The following is a 15906-nucleotide window of genomic DNA, read 5'->3' as shown; positions in this document are numbered from 1 at the left end:
CCGGCCCCGCGGGCGTGTGCACGCCTTCCGTGGTGCTCCTGGGGCCGTGCACTGCAGGGGCTCTGCATCAGGATTCCCACGGTATTTCCAGGTTCAAAGGTAGGAATCCATGGATCCGGGAGATGATGTCATTCTTTGACTTGGAAAAAAATCATTCTTCTTTATATAACTTATGTCTAGGTCAACTGCTGTGCGAGTCTTACTGCAGGTGCGTTCGTACCGCCTGCAGGATGAAAGTTGGTCTTGGTCTCCAGCGGTCAGAAGAGAAATATTAACCCTCCTTGTCGTGGAAAGAGGTGGAGGCTGTCTTGGGGTTGATGGGTGGCCTAGGGTTGATGGGTGGCCTAGGGTTGTTGGACTACAGACAGATAATCCTAATGAAGGTAAATTCTCCAAGGGAAGGGTGATTCATACTCCCTGGTGTGTTAATTAGATACTGCTATATTTCATTAATATGCAAAGAGTTCATATAAGCCTACTACAGCCTATGAGGTGGATGATACTATTCCCATTTTGCAGCTGAGTAAACTGAGGCTCAGAAAGTTTAATTACCATGCTCAGTCAGGGTCACAACCATTAGGTGGCATAACCACGATTTCAGCCTACTTCTCTCTGATGCAAAAACTTGAATTATGGAATTTTTCATGAGATACCTTTCCTTGGGACTGTTGGTAACCTTATGCTTAGTTAGAAATAACTGTACAAGCTAGTGGTTAAGCTAAAGTATCACGAAGTTAGAAGGCTGCCTTTCAAATGTCAGTACATATTCTTGAGTAATTGGGGAGCAGAAACTGGTTGGATCCCAAGCACATGAATTCCTAGAGACCAGAACATGCTCCTCACCAACTACTATTACACGGAGAGCCAGCTAGGAAAGCTGCTTTGGTTACTAAGATTGGACTTGCTTCTTTTGTAATTTAAAGTGACAATCGCCACAGCAATGCCCATTCTCCTATAGATTGTGAAACAGTATTGCAAAACCAAAATGTCAAAGTAAATCAATCAAATTAATTGGAAAACCATTAAACAGGAACTTGTGTATTGGATTTCCATCTTGGCCACTCCTGTCTCCTCATATTGCCTTACTTTGAAACCAATTTTTGGACCACCTAATAAGCCAGAATCGTCAGAGAGATGAATCTTCAATATAAATGTTGAAAGTTCCTAGTGAGATCCCAGGTTGTCTATCTATACTTAGAATACAAAGTCCAAAGTGGTTTTAGCTTTGTTTTTTAAGGGGTAGCTTATGGATTCTAGAGCCTTCATTTTCAAGGAATACTATTTTTGGAGCTCTCATAGCCTGTTTTATTTTGTTTTTATGCTGAAAAGCATATGCCTCATTTCCCCAGCTAGATTTTTACCTCCTTCCTGGCTTACTTCCTTGTTTGTTTGGTTTTTTTGGTTTGTTTCCTTCTTTTTATTCAACCCAAACATATGAGGAAGGAAAATGATGAACTTGGATTTGGCTGTGTTGCATTTATGTTGCCAGTGGAATGTCCAGGAAGCAACTGGAACTGTGGGATCCAGGGAGGAAGAACAGAATTTTGGAGGCTTTAGAGCAGGATAAAGCTGGTTTCAAATCCTCACTGTGCCCCTTATCAGCTCTGTGGACTGGCCTTGGTCACTGAACTTCAGAACCTCTTGGCTTACATTTGAAACAGGGATGGAATATCAACCTTGCAGGTTATTGTGAGCACTAGAGATAATGTTTATGAACCATCTAGCATAATGCCTGGTACATAGGAGGTGCTTAGTAAATAGGAGCTTGTGCTTTTCCCCACTACACTGTCAGCTTTGGTAAGAAGGGCGTGGTTATGTCTTAGGTCACAGTTGTCTGCGATACTGCTCGGTCCCTGTGCCTTGCTTTGTGCTTGGAACCTAGGAGATGCTAACTCATTGAATAAGTAAATGAATCTGTGAGACTCAGGAGAGTGGAGGGATAGAATCCAAGTATAAACATTTGCTCATTGAAGTTGTGGCCCGGAAAATGAAGTGGTTTACTAGAGGGGACTGGGCAGAGCACAGATAATTAAAGGCAAGATACAAAAGAGGCCAGGGGAAGGTCTTCACTTTATCCCGCGTGCAGGATGGGATTCAGGAACAAGCAGGGCTTCAGGATCTAAGAAAAGGGAGCATTTTATGAAGAAGGTGATGAGCGGCCATGTTCTTTAGTCCAAGAGGTCAGGCGAGCTGATGTTCCCAGATTGCCCATTGGAATAGGTAATTAGGAGGCAGCTACTCTGGCCAATTTCTTCATCTTTTGTTTATCCAGGGGTCAGATGGAACAGAGCAGAGGCCTAATAAATATTGGTTCAATTGAATTAATTTAGTCAAAGGATACTTTTTTCTTTGAGTTTGGGTGTTGGGTTCTCATCCCAACTCTAACACCTACGAGCCAATGGGAGGGATGATAATACCACTTATGTAACCATAAGAACTATCTTCTTTTATATCATTGAAGACACTGCTAGAAATAAGTAAGCATTCTTGGTGAGATCCACTCATCAGTTTGTTTTTGCTGATTAAAAATAGAGGTTCTGCTTATAGGAAATAATGTCTGGAAAGAACTTCGGGTTAATTTACCTCAATCCACTTATTTTATATATTGGATGAAGTTAAAGCTCAGAGACATGAGGCAATTTGCCTGAAGTCATATAGCCAGTTGGTAACTGGACAAGAATACCAGATTTCAGACAGTGATTCCACTCTTTGTTCTTCTGGTCAGACTTAGATGGCATCAGGTTTGTAGATGCCCTTAAAATGCTTCTGATTTTTTCCTCCTTGGGCTAGGCAACTTCTAGAATCCTGCTCATAACCGGTCACCCCTTCTTACTCTTGCAAAGGGTCCATTACCATTAACCCACAGTTCAATGCAATGTCTATTTCTGATCAGCATATCAGTGATCTACAGAAAAGTCATACCGCCTGTCTCTTGGCTTCTCTTCCTTGCAGACTCGCCAGCCTGTCTTTGTGCAACTGCTGCAAGGTGTGTTCAGGGTTTACCACTGCAACTGGTTAATGCCGAGCCAAAAAGCCTCTGTGGAGAGCTGTATTCGGGTGCTCTCTGATGTAGGTAAGATATTAGTGCAGTTGGGATTGACTGTGATGAAAATGAATTGCCTGACAGTAATAAAGACTGCCATTTCTTGAGCACTTGTTCTAGCTCTTCTGAAGTTCTGCACACAAGAAGTTGCAGAGGCAGAACTGGAATGGAGGTCTTTTTGATTGCTAACCCTTGCTTTCATCTACCAAGCCAGCATCTCCCAAAGTTAAGAGCCAGTAAGTCCCAAAGAAAGCTAGGCTTTGAAAAAATAAAGAGTCCACCATTCAATGTTAGGCAACTCTTGGCAAGTCACAGTGCACATGAGCTAATTCAAGGCTCTGGGAAGTCTCTCATTCAGGAAACGGATTTGTTTACTCCAGTAAGTGTATTTGACCGTATGGAAACTTTCTTCCTACGAAGTACATGTCCAACCCCAAGGAACATCCTTTCTCAGAAATGCTACACTGATCCCTTTTGCCTCTCGATGATAAATGGTGCTCCATTCCCTCCTCCCCGCCCCTCACTTGTCACCTCTCTGGCAGCTTTGAAAGGAAGTCATGAAAATTACTGCTCCCTTCACCCTGACTTACTCAGACTCTCTTCCTTGGCCCTGTTCTCCTTTATAAATGTTAAGCAAGGCGTTCATCTTCCTGCCTAAATTGAAGAAGAGTTACCTCCCTGTAGTAGCTATTTAGATCCCCTGAGAGCAGCAGAAGAGGCAGGTGGGGTTCTTAGCACTATTGAGTAGCTGTCCAGCCAATACAGATGGTGTTACTTCCCTGATTTCAGTCGTCCCATCCTGATTTCCTTGACTCTCAAGTGGTAGGTGTTGGTGTCCTTTTATTATTTTCGCAGCACTATTTCACAATAAGAGATGAGGCTTTTGAAAGTGTGTACGTTATAGGTTCATGATGTGATATCTCAGAACCAGGGCTCTGAGACTATATCCCCAAAACTCGCTACTCTGCCCATGTAGGATCATGCATCATAAAGTTGTTGAGTAAAATTTGGGCAGGTTGCCCAGTTGATCAGCCCAACGCTCATTAGGGAGATGACATGTTTTAATTGGCTTGGCATTGATGAGAAAAGACAGAGGGAGGTGATGTCTATGAAGTGGGAGGCCATGGAAACAGCACAGCACCCCAGGAATTCAGACATATGCCCCTTGGGGAATACTTCTTCCTGACTAAAATCACACCAAAGTTCACTATTTTCATGGTTTATCTTCAAAAGGGGGTATCCAAGGCACATTGTTTCTAGCTGAGTATATGCTGTGCATCCTGCTTTTTATTTTTATATTATTCATATCTTTTTTCCCAAATTTCTCACTTGCTATATTAAACTGTTAGAAATTCGTTGGCTGGCTGATGGTTCCTTTCCCCACACTGTGGTTTTTTGTTTTTTGTTTTTTGTTTTTTTGGATTTAAACAGTTGCTTCTCAAATTGCTTCTTCCAGGGTGCTGGCATTGTTTTTACAGTTAGATACAGGTAATATGGCACCTTCTTTGCTTCTGGTCTTATGAAGCATTGAAGACAGGAAGTCATTGTCTTGTTTTTCAGAGGTTGTTGGATTTCCCATATGGGAAAAAAAGATTGTTGGTCTTAGTTATTTTCCTTTATTAATTAAACTTTTTATTTTGGAATAATTTCAGACTTACAGGAAAGTTGCCAGGATATCACACAGAGTTCCCATATGCCCCTCACCCAGTTTTCCCTGCTGTCAACATCTTGCAACACCAGGATATTTTTGTCAAAACTACAAAACTGATATTGGCCCATTGCTACGAATTAAACTCCAGACCTGGCACCACTTTTTCCATCAATGTCCTTTATCTGTTCCAGGATTCAGTCTAGGCTCCCACGTTGCATTTAGTTGTGATGCCTCCCCAGTTCCCTCTGGGCTGCAACAGTGCCTCAGACTTTCCTTGTGTTTTATGACATTAACAGTCTTAAAGAGTGCTGGTCAGGTGTCCTGTAGAATATCCCCCCCCCCCCCCCCCCCCCCCCCCCCGCCACACCATGGGCTTGATTGTTCCTTTTCTTATGATTAGACTGGAGTTTAAGAGGGGAAGAGAAGAGCCTAAATGGAAAGAATGGCTTACGTTATTGTAAATGTCATCTTTTGTATTATGTTTGGCTTAAATTGGCATTTTGTAGATTGTTCTATAGAATACCACTGAGAGAGAATTTTTGGAAAAATAGTTTGTTGGCCAAATGAGTTCCCTATCTTAAAAATTCTTAAAATATAGGGCGCCTGGGTGGCTCAGTTGGTTAAGCGACTGCCTTCGGCTCAGGTCATGATCCTGGAGTCCCTGGATCGAGTCCCGCATCGGGCTCCCTGCTCGGCAGGGAGTCTGCTTCTCCCTCTGACCCTCCCCCCTCTCATGTGCTTGCTCTCCCATTCTCTCTCTCTCAAATAAATAAATAAATAAATCTTAAAAAAAAAAAAATAATTCTTAAAATATATGAACACACTTTGATTTGCCTAAACTTTGACCTTAGAACATGTTAACATACCTCAGAGCTACTGTCCCCCAGAATTCACACTGAAAATCGCTGACCTAAGGATGGTCAAGTTCATTTGAGCTCCTCAGCATTCACACTCCGTGCCATGCAAGTGACATACTATGGAAAAAATCTGCCTGAGGGGGTGATGGGGGAGTTAAGTCTGTCTTTGGGGCATCTCCCATGCAAGTTGGAGACTCACGAGTCATCTTTCTTCTGTGTAGCCAAGAGCCGGGCCATCGCTATTCCTGTGGACCTGGACAGCCAAGTCAACAACCTCTTTCTGAAGTCCCACAACATCGTACAGAAAACTGCCATGAACTGGCGTCTGACTGCCCGTAATGCGGCTCGCAGAGACTCTGTTCTGGCAGCTTCTAGAGACTACCGGAATATCATTGAGAGATTGCAGGTAATGCTTGGCCCAGAGAGGAGTGAACCTGAACCTGGCCTAAGGTGGTTCCCACACAGCAGTGCTTCCATGAGCCAGAGAAAAACCAAGATTGGCCATAGAGAGATGTCAGTATGTGAATGGATAGTCAAGCACAGTAATATACAAAGAACCAAGAATGCAAAGCTACTTGGGAAGAGAAAAGCTCCTGACGAAGTCATGGTCTTTAAAGGTTATTCGTAGATTTACAGATTTCTTTTTGAGAATAGGGACTCTGCTCTTACCAGGAAGAAATATTTAAATATTACAAAAGGATACTTAGGATAAGGGAATGAGGGCTCCATTTTTTTTTTTTCCCCCTCATCCTGGCGTATTTAGCCTCTTGATTCAGCAAGTAAACAAGTGTAATAATGCCTGAGAAAAGAGTTTTCTATCAGAATGAACCAACTGAAAATAAAAGTATAACTAAATTCTACCTGGATTATACTTTTTTCTTAGCACCTATGAAGAGATCTGTCCCTTTGTTAAGGGGAGAGTAGTGAGTATTAGGTGTACATGAAACACTTAAACATACATCTTAACATTAACATCTTCCTTTAGCAAGCTCCTCAAGGGATTCTCTTACAGGTAGTGTACATGGGCCATAGTTGGAGATTCTCAGACGCTTCAGATGGGCCCGTTGCCGTGCTTAAGGGCATGATCACAGGCCAGCGCCTGGGGTCAAATCCTGACTCCATTGCTTAGAAATGGTGTGTTCTTGGGAAAGTTACTTTATTGTTCTGTGCTTTGGTTTCCTCATTTGTAAAGTAGGATAATCGTAAAGCTACCTCGGGGGGTTGATGTGAGGATTACAAGGCTGATAATGTGTTCCCATTATCAGTGCCTGCTTAACAAATCGCAACAGCCATTATTTCCCTCTCTTCCGCTGTTCTAGAGGTTGGCTGGGCTCACTAAGGTATTTCTTGCTCAGGGTCTTGAAAGCAGTTGCAGTGAGATGACAGCCGCGGTTGGACTCATCTTGAAATCTTGCACATGTTTGGCAGTTGAAGTTGGGATCCCCAGCTGGAGTTGTCACCTGAAGCATCTACATGTAGTTTCCCCATATTGTCAGCGCTTGCTTGCAGCATGGTGGCTGGGGCCTAAGATTAGCATCTCGAGAGAGAGACAAGGAAAGCTGTAATGCCTTTATAGCACACATAGCATCACTTTTGTCAAATTCTGTTGGTCAAGGCAGTCCCAAGTGTCCACTGAGGTTCAAGGGAAGGGGACATAGACCACCATTTAATGGGAAGAATGTCCGTGGTGCAGTGTAAGAAGAACGTGCAAGAGAAGATATATAACAGTGGCCATTTTTGGAAAATACAGTACACGTAAATGGCATAGACTAGAGCCTGGCGTGTAGTGAGCACTTGATCAGTGACAGCTGCTATTATGATTATTACTGTTATTGTCATTGCTGTTAGGACTGTAATAATTAGATAAAATAAATGAATCTCCGTGAGGTTATATAACCTGCCTAGAGATGCATTCATCAGCTCCACTCATGCTGGGCACCAGGGATGCAGTGGTGAGCAAAACCACAAATGATCTTTGCCTTCATAGATTCTCAAGTTTTGGAAGGAAGATAGACATTAGTCAGCTAATCACATGGATAAAAGTAAAATGGCAAGAGAGACAATGCTGCAGAGAAGTGAGTAGTGCTATGGAGGGCTGCTGAGGAACCTAATCATGCCCAGAGCTGGGATGATGATCCAAGAAGGCTTTGCTGAGGAGTGACGTTTGAACCAAGATCAGAGGAATGTAGGACTTACTTAAAGGAATAGAAGGGAGGGAAACAGCATTTGAAAAGAACATTGTATGGGACAGAATGTGACGCATTCAAAGGCCAAAGGAAGGTTGGTGTGGCTGGAGCCCATGGAGCTGGGGAGGCAGGAAGGAGTTCTTAGGTCAAGGAAAGAATTTCATCCTTACTGTGACACACCCAGTCTTAAACAAAGATAATTTAGTTCAAATAGAGTGCTTCCTGACTCTACTATATTTTTAAAGGGGAGGGATATTATAGACTCATAACTGTTTGAATGCACAGTATTTTTTACTGTTCAAACTAACTAAATTATCTGCAGCCAAACACACCAGTTTCTTGTGCTCTTCTTGGACTTATTATGCATATTCTTAGGGAATAAAATAAAATATGTAAGCCTAGCTAATGCTTGTTGTGAAGACTTGAGTAGTGGCTGAAAGGATCCTCATTATGCAATGATTTATTGTCTGAGTCCCTGTATTATAAGATTGCCTAGGACAGCAGAAGTTACCATAATATGAGAACATTCACTTGCAGACCGACTGCTTATATAATTAATCCCCATTGGAACATCCCCCTCACTTAACACCAGCATCTTTCCCTGCCCATCGCTTCACCATCCTTGTCTGTTGGTCTCTCCTTGATTGCTGAATGTTAAACATTTGACAATACAACGCAAATCAATGGAAGTGTGAAGTTCAAACCTTGCAAAAGATGCAGGATTTTATGAATATGATGTTGAAGAACTGCTTCAACCCCCTGCAAATGCTATAGACAAAGATTTGCCAGAGTTAGAACCAATAACTACTGAAGAAGGGAATTTGGAATGCTTTCAAAGAGGAAACAGAGAATTTTGCAAAAATGACCCTCTTTTTGACTATGCTGTGAATGTCAGTATGAATTAAGGGGTATTGCAGTGTACTCTTGCTGGGAAAATTGCCCCCCCAAATAATTTGATTGATTCATGCATTCTTTATGCATCCTAAATATTATTGAGTGATTACAAATTTTGTTAAATATAAAATAAATAATATTCACATGTTTTAGTATTAGTTTTGGGGTAACAGATAAATCAATTCTTTATTGCCCATTCCCTATGAAATCTACACTTAAGTTGAATGCAATTTAAGTGGCCTTTCCCATGCAAATCTCCTTGGTTAACTAGGCCTTCCCATATTATCCACCATGCTGTGTTCAGCCCCTGTCTTAGCCAGCAAATGCTTCCAGTTAGGTTCCAAGTTACCAAGCCACAACAGATTTTAGCATCTTTTGAAGATAATTTCTCATCTGTTTTCTGCCATTTGCCTTTATATGGTGTTTGTTGTGTTGGTTTTGCTGCTCTTTCAACTTCTCTCTGTTTTCCTCTCCTACAGCTATGTGTTTTGCATTTGAAGACCATCATGCTATCAGGGTACATGTATTTAGCATGTTGATACAGCATGTTCATTCATTTGTGTGCTCATTTTTGTATGACTTTTTATTATATGAATAGTTCATGCTCATTGGAAATAATTTGTACTCACAAGTACCCATTTATGGAAGAAAATTAGAATCACCTGCAATCCCACCACCCAGAGAAAACCAGTAGTGATGTTTTGCTGATATTTGGTATATATCCTTAGGTACTGATGTTGTTTCTAAAAAATTGGATCATATAGTCCATGCTATTGTTTAACCATTTTTTTTACACTCATATTGTAGACATTTTTCCATGTTGTCGAATGTACTTTTTGCATCGTATTTTAAAATATGTGGAATGACCCCTTGAGTGACATAAGGATCATCACAATAGAAGGGCTGGTGGGGCTGTTTTTACCTCGTTCTCTGCATCAGGGGCTATGGCTTCAGATACCCCTGGGGCAGTGTTTAATAATTTGAGATAAATACCAGACAGTATTAACAGTGCTCTAATCTAGCCTAGCTTGTGGTCATTTTTGAGGTCAGAAATGAATGTTCTCACTCTCCTGTAGCCAGCCTCAGCCTGAGCTGCTCACCAAAGCTGCCCTTCCGTTCCAGGACATCGTCTCAGCCCTGGAGGACCGTCTAAGGCCCCTGGTCCAGGCAGAGTTATCTGTGCTCGTGGATGTGCTCCACAGACCTGAGCTGCTTTTCCCAGAGAACACAGATGCCAGAAGAAAGTGCGAAAGTGGTGGCTTCATTTGCAAGTAAGCAGCCTCTCGCTCTGGGGTGGTCAGTTACAGAGCCCTGCTGACCAGACAGAGTGCTTGTTCGTGAAGAAGCAGACGCTGGCCTGGTTTTTGACTTTGATGAGTAAAAGGTCATGCGTTAGAGTCCCGTTCTGACCTTGCTAAAGTAAGTTTGTGGGTTCGGTTGTACTTAACTGACACTTGTTTTTGGGTGAGAATTCCTCCTTTTAACTGCATGCCCGATCATCTTCCATGCCACAAGCACTGGCAGAGTGCCCACTGCGGGCTGCGATACCGATGTAGAAAAGCCGTGGCTCTTCTGCCCTCCAAAAGCTCAGACCTACCAGGACCCCCGTCTTTTCCTAACACCTTTGTAGTTTCTTAGTTTATGCTTTGGGGCATTACCTAAAAGAAACAACTGGTTCCATGACCAGAAATCTCCTTTTGATTTTTATCCTAAGGTGGGTTGATTAACTTGAGAGTGGACTCTGCCCCTGAGCCCCTCAAAGGACCCTGGGTCCCTCAAAGGACAAGACTATGGGTGAATGAACAGTGTTCACCTTAACCATTATCCTCATGAGGTTTTTTTTTTATACTGGTGGCATATTTTAGCCATGATACCAGCACTCCTTAGTGGATAAAAAGCCACACTTTATAAACTAACAGGTTTGAGTGGGCCCCTGTCCTATTTCTCCTCCCCCTATCATCTCCTATGTGGTAGACTCCTGCCAGTGTGCCCTTTTGCTGTTACTGACCAGCAGGTGTCGCTGTTGAGACACTAACTGGCTGTTCTCACTACAGTGAATGCCCCGAAGCATGTTTAACCTGGGAGTCCTTGACAGATATTTGTTCATTAACTGACTACTTAAAATAAGTTGCTTGTGAAGTGATTGTTTGTTTAATTGAAAGATCATTTCAGGGACCTAATGTATGCCCCCCTCCCTTCAGGTTAATAAAGCATACTAAACAGTTGCTAGAGGAGAATGAGGAAAAACTCTGCATTAAGGTCCTACAGACCCTCCGAGAAATGATGACCAAAGACAGAGGCTATGGAGAAAAGGTACTGTGTTTTATTCTCTTGTCAAGACAAGGTCTTGCTATTAAATTGAAGTGGGATGGTGGGTTAGAAATCCACTGTAGTTCAGGCATATTGACTAAGGGGACTTTTTATTTTTTAAAGCTAATTATCTGGTCATGAAAGGTAGCTAAATCATATGCCTTCTCTTCTAAAAATCACATATACTTAGTCGTCTTATAGGCTGCTTGCCACGTAATCTAATGTCAGGGAAATAGTAACAAGGTATTTCATCTAAATTCCTGGTGGGAATGCAAATGCCTCTTGTGTATCAAGGCCTGCATTCCTGAGTTTTGGGTTCCAGCTAGGCATACCTGTGGGTTTACTGCTTCTTTCTGGTGAGATGTTGCACAATCCTTCCAGTGTACTAAGAAACTCCCTCCAGTTCTAACTGGAATTAGCGCAGGCAAACACATTACCCTTTCTAGCTTAGACTGGGAAATGGGCAATCCCTGGGACATGCTACTTCTTGGCACAGGCACTGAGCAAGGATGTGCAAGACACCATTCCTCACACTTTCGATTTTGGTCCAAGTGGGATAAAAACAATCTCATTACCCCTTCTTTCTGCCCCCCCACCTTAAAAATTGGGGGGGCATGAACTTAAAATCCCACCAGTTTTCATTTGAAGGTAGTATGTTCACTAATGGTCTCCTAGCCACTTCAGTAGCATTTTCTGAGTAGGTATATCCACTGATGTCATTGATTTGTCAAACTACCCAGTAACTCATTGATTCATCTCTGTGAAGAAGCCTTAATAATTAAATCACTGCCTTCTTTGTCAAGGTGGGTGGTGGCAACCAGGTTATTTCAGGTATAGAAGTCTGTAGGGATCTTGATTTCTGACCTAAGCAATATCTTATGCAAATATTAGAACAATTTCACATGTGAAAATCTTTGGATAAGAAAAATAAACCGGCAAAGTACACAAGCCCTTTTGCAGCATACATTCCTTCACTGTCCCCAGATCACACGGCTTTGAAGTGTCACTCTGAATTTTAAAAATACATAAATTAAAAGGTGAATGAATGTGGACTAATTAGGAAGTAAGTATCTGTAACTCAGTAGGAACTTTGTGGTAGAAACCTGCAAGACAAGAGTTTATAAATGATAGAAGTGAAGACCCCTTGTACAAATAAGAGATGATGTCCTGTTCATATGAGCACCTGCAGAGACACCTATGTAGATCTTGCACTAAAACAAAAAGAAAGAGTAGGCAAAAGCTAATAGCAGAGAGTACCAGACAAACAAGCAGCATTTATTTCATAAGATCTTTCTTTTTCTTAAAGTGAGCTTTAAAAAATGTTTTTAAAATATAATTCTAGTAACAGAAATTCACTCTTCATAAAAAGATAAAACCCACCAAAAGAGCCATAACCAGCTAGGAATATACTTGTAGCTTTGGGGGCATAAAACTTGATTTTAAAAGGTGGAGACCAGTTTTCTCTTCTTTAGAATATCTGTTCATTTCTATGACTGAGATTTTTTTTTTAAGATTTTATTTATGTATTTGACAGAGAGAGACACAACGAGAGAGGGAACACAAGCAGGGGGAGTGGGAGAAGGAGAAGCAGGCTTCCCGTAGAATAGGGAGCCGGATGTGGGGCTCGATCCCAAGACCCTGGGATCATGACCTGAGCCGAAGGCAGACGCTTAACGACTGAGCCACCCAGGCACCCCATGACTGAGATTTTTATAGTAAACGTGGTGTCCCTACTCCCACAAATGTTACAAGTTGTGATTATACTTCAATTTCTCTCAAGTTTTTTTTATTTGTTTTTGTTTTTAATATCATGGGAAGTAGAAAAGCTAGGATTTGGCAACTAAGTACATCAGGGTCTTTGGGCCACATGGAAGGTATGCTTCCTCACTGGCTTTCCCTGCTGTTGGTGCTAACTGGGAGAATATCATCACAGACCATGGAAGGTGCTGGACCTGAGATGTTGTAAAACTGTCGTTATAAAGCTCATGGAAAACGATGGAGCCTGGGGCTTTACGAGGGCAGTAGGGTGGAGGTCACTATGAAAGAGTAAATTGTCAGAGTTTAGAAGAGCTTCTTAGGCACTGGCTCACATTCTTTTTTTTTCAGTTGGTGAAGAAATTAGCCACACCCAAGCAGAGAGAGGCTTAAAGGAAAGATGGCATGTCTTTCCAGTCTGATTGGGGCTATCATCCCCCTTCACGAAAGTGAAAATACCACAGGCAAATGTGGGAAATGCCATGCAACCAAGGAATACATTCCAGAAACCCATGTTAGTCAACAGCTTCAATACCTATAGCACGTACTTAGAATGCTTGTGACCCTGTGCTTTGTGGGAAAATGCTACTTAACTATTGACATTAATTGAACTTAAAAGAGTTGGTGGGGGGGGGTTGTGCTAAACTATTTCTGTTTTTTCCGATCCAGTAGTGGGTATTAAATTTGTCCTGTTTTATGAAGGCTTTTTGAAAATGATTTTGATGTTTTCACGGCTGTCCCTGTTTGACTACAGATGCATGATGTATGGGGCAGGCCAGCTCTTTCAAGGGTAGAAGGAACCCAGAGCCAAAGAACTAACCTTTCTCAGGCAAACCAGTTGGCTTTGGTTGATAAAATAAATGAGGTGTTCTTTGGACTGGATGCTCAGGGCACGAGGGCAAGTGTGAGGTCATTTCCGTCTTCCTGGCCCAATTTTCCTATTAGTTGTCTCTTAAGTGGAATTTGTCCCATGACTAATGCCCTCCTGGGATGTCCAGAATTGTTCTGCCTCCCTGCCCTGTCCTGAGTCTTCATGGCCATAGTCTGGTCTGGCATCACTTTGTCCTGCCCTCCCTCTGCACACCAGGAGGCCACGGTTCAGAGCTGAAGTGACTTCCCAAGGTCACGTGGCAAGTGTGTGACAGGATCAAGACTGAAAGCCAGGGTCTCGAATCCCAGTGCACTGCCCTTTTCTTCCACCCCTCAGGTAGTGTCCACCCTGTCTGTGGGCCAAGTTTTCTTGTCTCCTAAGCCATAATCCTTAAAGATAAAGAGACATAGATGCCTTTATTCATCTCTGTGTCTTCATTCAATATTTAGGATTGTCAAGGTCACAGATGAAAATGAAAGTTGAGATCATTCTTTATTATCCTGTTTAAAAAATGTTGAAATATTAGTTTGCTTGTATGGATTAACTTGTCTGAAAAAAAAGCCTCTGGGTATTGCCACCCATATTACCAGATAGACTAAAACATAACAGAATCACTGAACACTGGCTTACATTTTTTAAATGCATTATATACCCATTAGTGTCCTAAAGTATGTCTTAAATAACAATTACATTCTTTGACTTCTTGTTATGTGCCAGCCGCTGTACTAAACATTATGTCTTACATTATGTCAGGTCAGCCTCAGAGATAGCAGTAGTGTTATTAACTATTTTATACATGGGGGAGAAAACGTAGGCTCAGAGAGGTTCAGAAACTTGCCCAAGGCCACACAGGAATGGGGGAGCCAGGAGTTCAAACCGGAACACTCTGACTTCAGAGCCTTCTCCACTGTATCATTGGTGATTGACACCATTTGAATGTTTTGAAGTCCACCCACAAATGTAACATTTAAGTTTCGATTATGTTCCATCATTGTGTAGACGACACCGGACGGTGGCTCTGACGCACAGCAGGTAGCAAAATGTAAACGTCTCATCTTCAACTGAGTTGTGATGTCTCACCTGATTGAAAACAGTCTCCACTTGGTGCCAACTGGCTTTACAAATTACGATTGTCCCAGGGTCCTCCACAATCTCTGGTGGTTCTAGTCAGGTCCCAAAAGAAAGCATCAAAGTGGTCAGTCCTCTTGTCTTGGTCAGTTCCCTGGCAGGTACCTGTCTAAGAACTGGCACATGGGACACCAAGCTTGGGGCTGCTAGAAGGAGATTATCACAAAAAATTAATCATGCTCATTTAGGAATGAAAAAAATCATCTTTATTATGTCTCTAAAATGCAAAGGAGCAGCAATGAATATTTGTCTCATAGAGTGGTAAATCTAAATATTAAAAATGATCACCAAAATAATGGTGAAACGTGTTTTTGTGTGATGCTTACAGTGTCTTGCTATCCTATGTATTCAAGGTTAATAAACCTTAAAATTGTATCAGGACTTTACAACTATTCTTTGTCTGAAATGCCTACTAAACTCTGCCTTTTTTTTTAATTTAAATTCAATTAGCCAAGGTATAGTACATCATTAGTTCTTGATATAATGTTCAATGATTTATTAGTTGAATATAACACCCATTGCTCATCGTATCACGTGCCTGCTTTTAATCCACAAATTAAACCATGTCTTTATTAAAAAACAAAAACAAAAAAACTTCCCATAGCTAAACATCTCTAAAATTTAATCCAAATCTTTAACTCAGAGAACGTCCAAATGCCCTTAGACCCAGCTTGAAAAGACAGCATAATTATATTATATGTTGTATATTGGCTTCTCTGTAGTCTACTATAGGCTTTTTATTAGTCAAAGAGCTTTGGAAAGAAATTCAGAAGCCAAGAATTAATATAAAAGGGTATCTCAGAATTTATTTAAAATCTATATTCTCTTCTGAATAGTAGTAGCTGTTTTACTACTAGAGAGTTTTTGACCTCAAGTAACGTCAGGGTTTTCATTTCATACTAATCGACAGTACCTGTTAATTACCAATGCTCCTTTTCTCTAGGTGAATAAAATATTAGCATTCCCAGCTACCAGGATTTCTAATAAGGAACTTAAATTTGCAAATGTACTATTAACAAAGGATAATAAAAATAACTTGAGGATCATCTCTCCCCTTTTAAACAAGCACAATTGTGATTAATGCTCTAGTTTTTTTTCTTTTTCTTGACCTTGATGCTAATCATTTACTTGTTACTAATATCGCTTGAATTGGCTCTAATCATCTTTGGGGGAAAAAGTGTGTTTGTTTGTTTTTTTTTTTGGTTTGTTTG

General features: G+C 41.4%; 1 protein-coding gene across 6 annotated transcripts in view; it reads left to right on the top strand.

Moving 5' to 3' along the window:
* The window catches only part of ITPR1 (inositol 1,4,5-trisphosphate receptor type 1), a 325747-nt gene that overhangs the window by 187294 nt on the left and 122547 nt on the right, over positions 1 to 15906 (top strand). For all 6 annotated transcript variants that reach the window (XM_036075557.2, XM_036075555.2, XM_036075554.2 and 3 more), the window contains exons 36-39: positions 2953 to 3073; positions 5773 to 5957; positions 9754 to 9902; positions 10833 to 10944. In XM_036075557.2, the coding sequence (XP_035931450.1) occupies positions 2953 to 3073; positions 5773 to 5957; positions 9754 to 9902; positions 10833 to 10944 (567 nt within the window). The remainder of the gene's footprint in view (positions 1 to 2952; positions 3074 to 5772; positions 5958 to 9753; positions 9903 to 10832; positions 10945 to 15906) is intronic.

This window comes from Halichoerus grypus, chromosome 1, assembly GCF_964656455.1.
Source record: "Halichoerus grypus chromosome 1, mHalGry1.hap1.1, whole genome shotgun sequence".
In the NCBI taxonomy this organism is placed as follows: Eukaryota; Metazoa; Chordata; class Mammalia; order Carnivora; family Phocidae; genus Halichoerus; species Halichoerus grypus.
The sequence above is the reverse complement of the archived record's forward strand: the minus strand, read 5'-3'. Positions and strand labels throughout refer to the sequence as shown.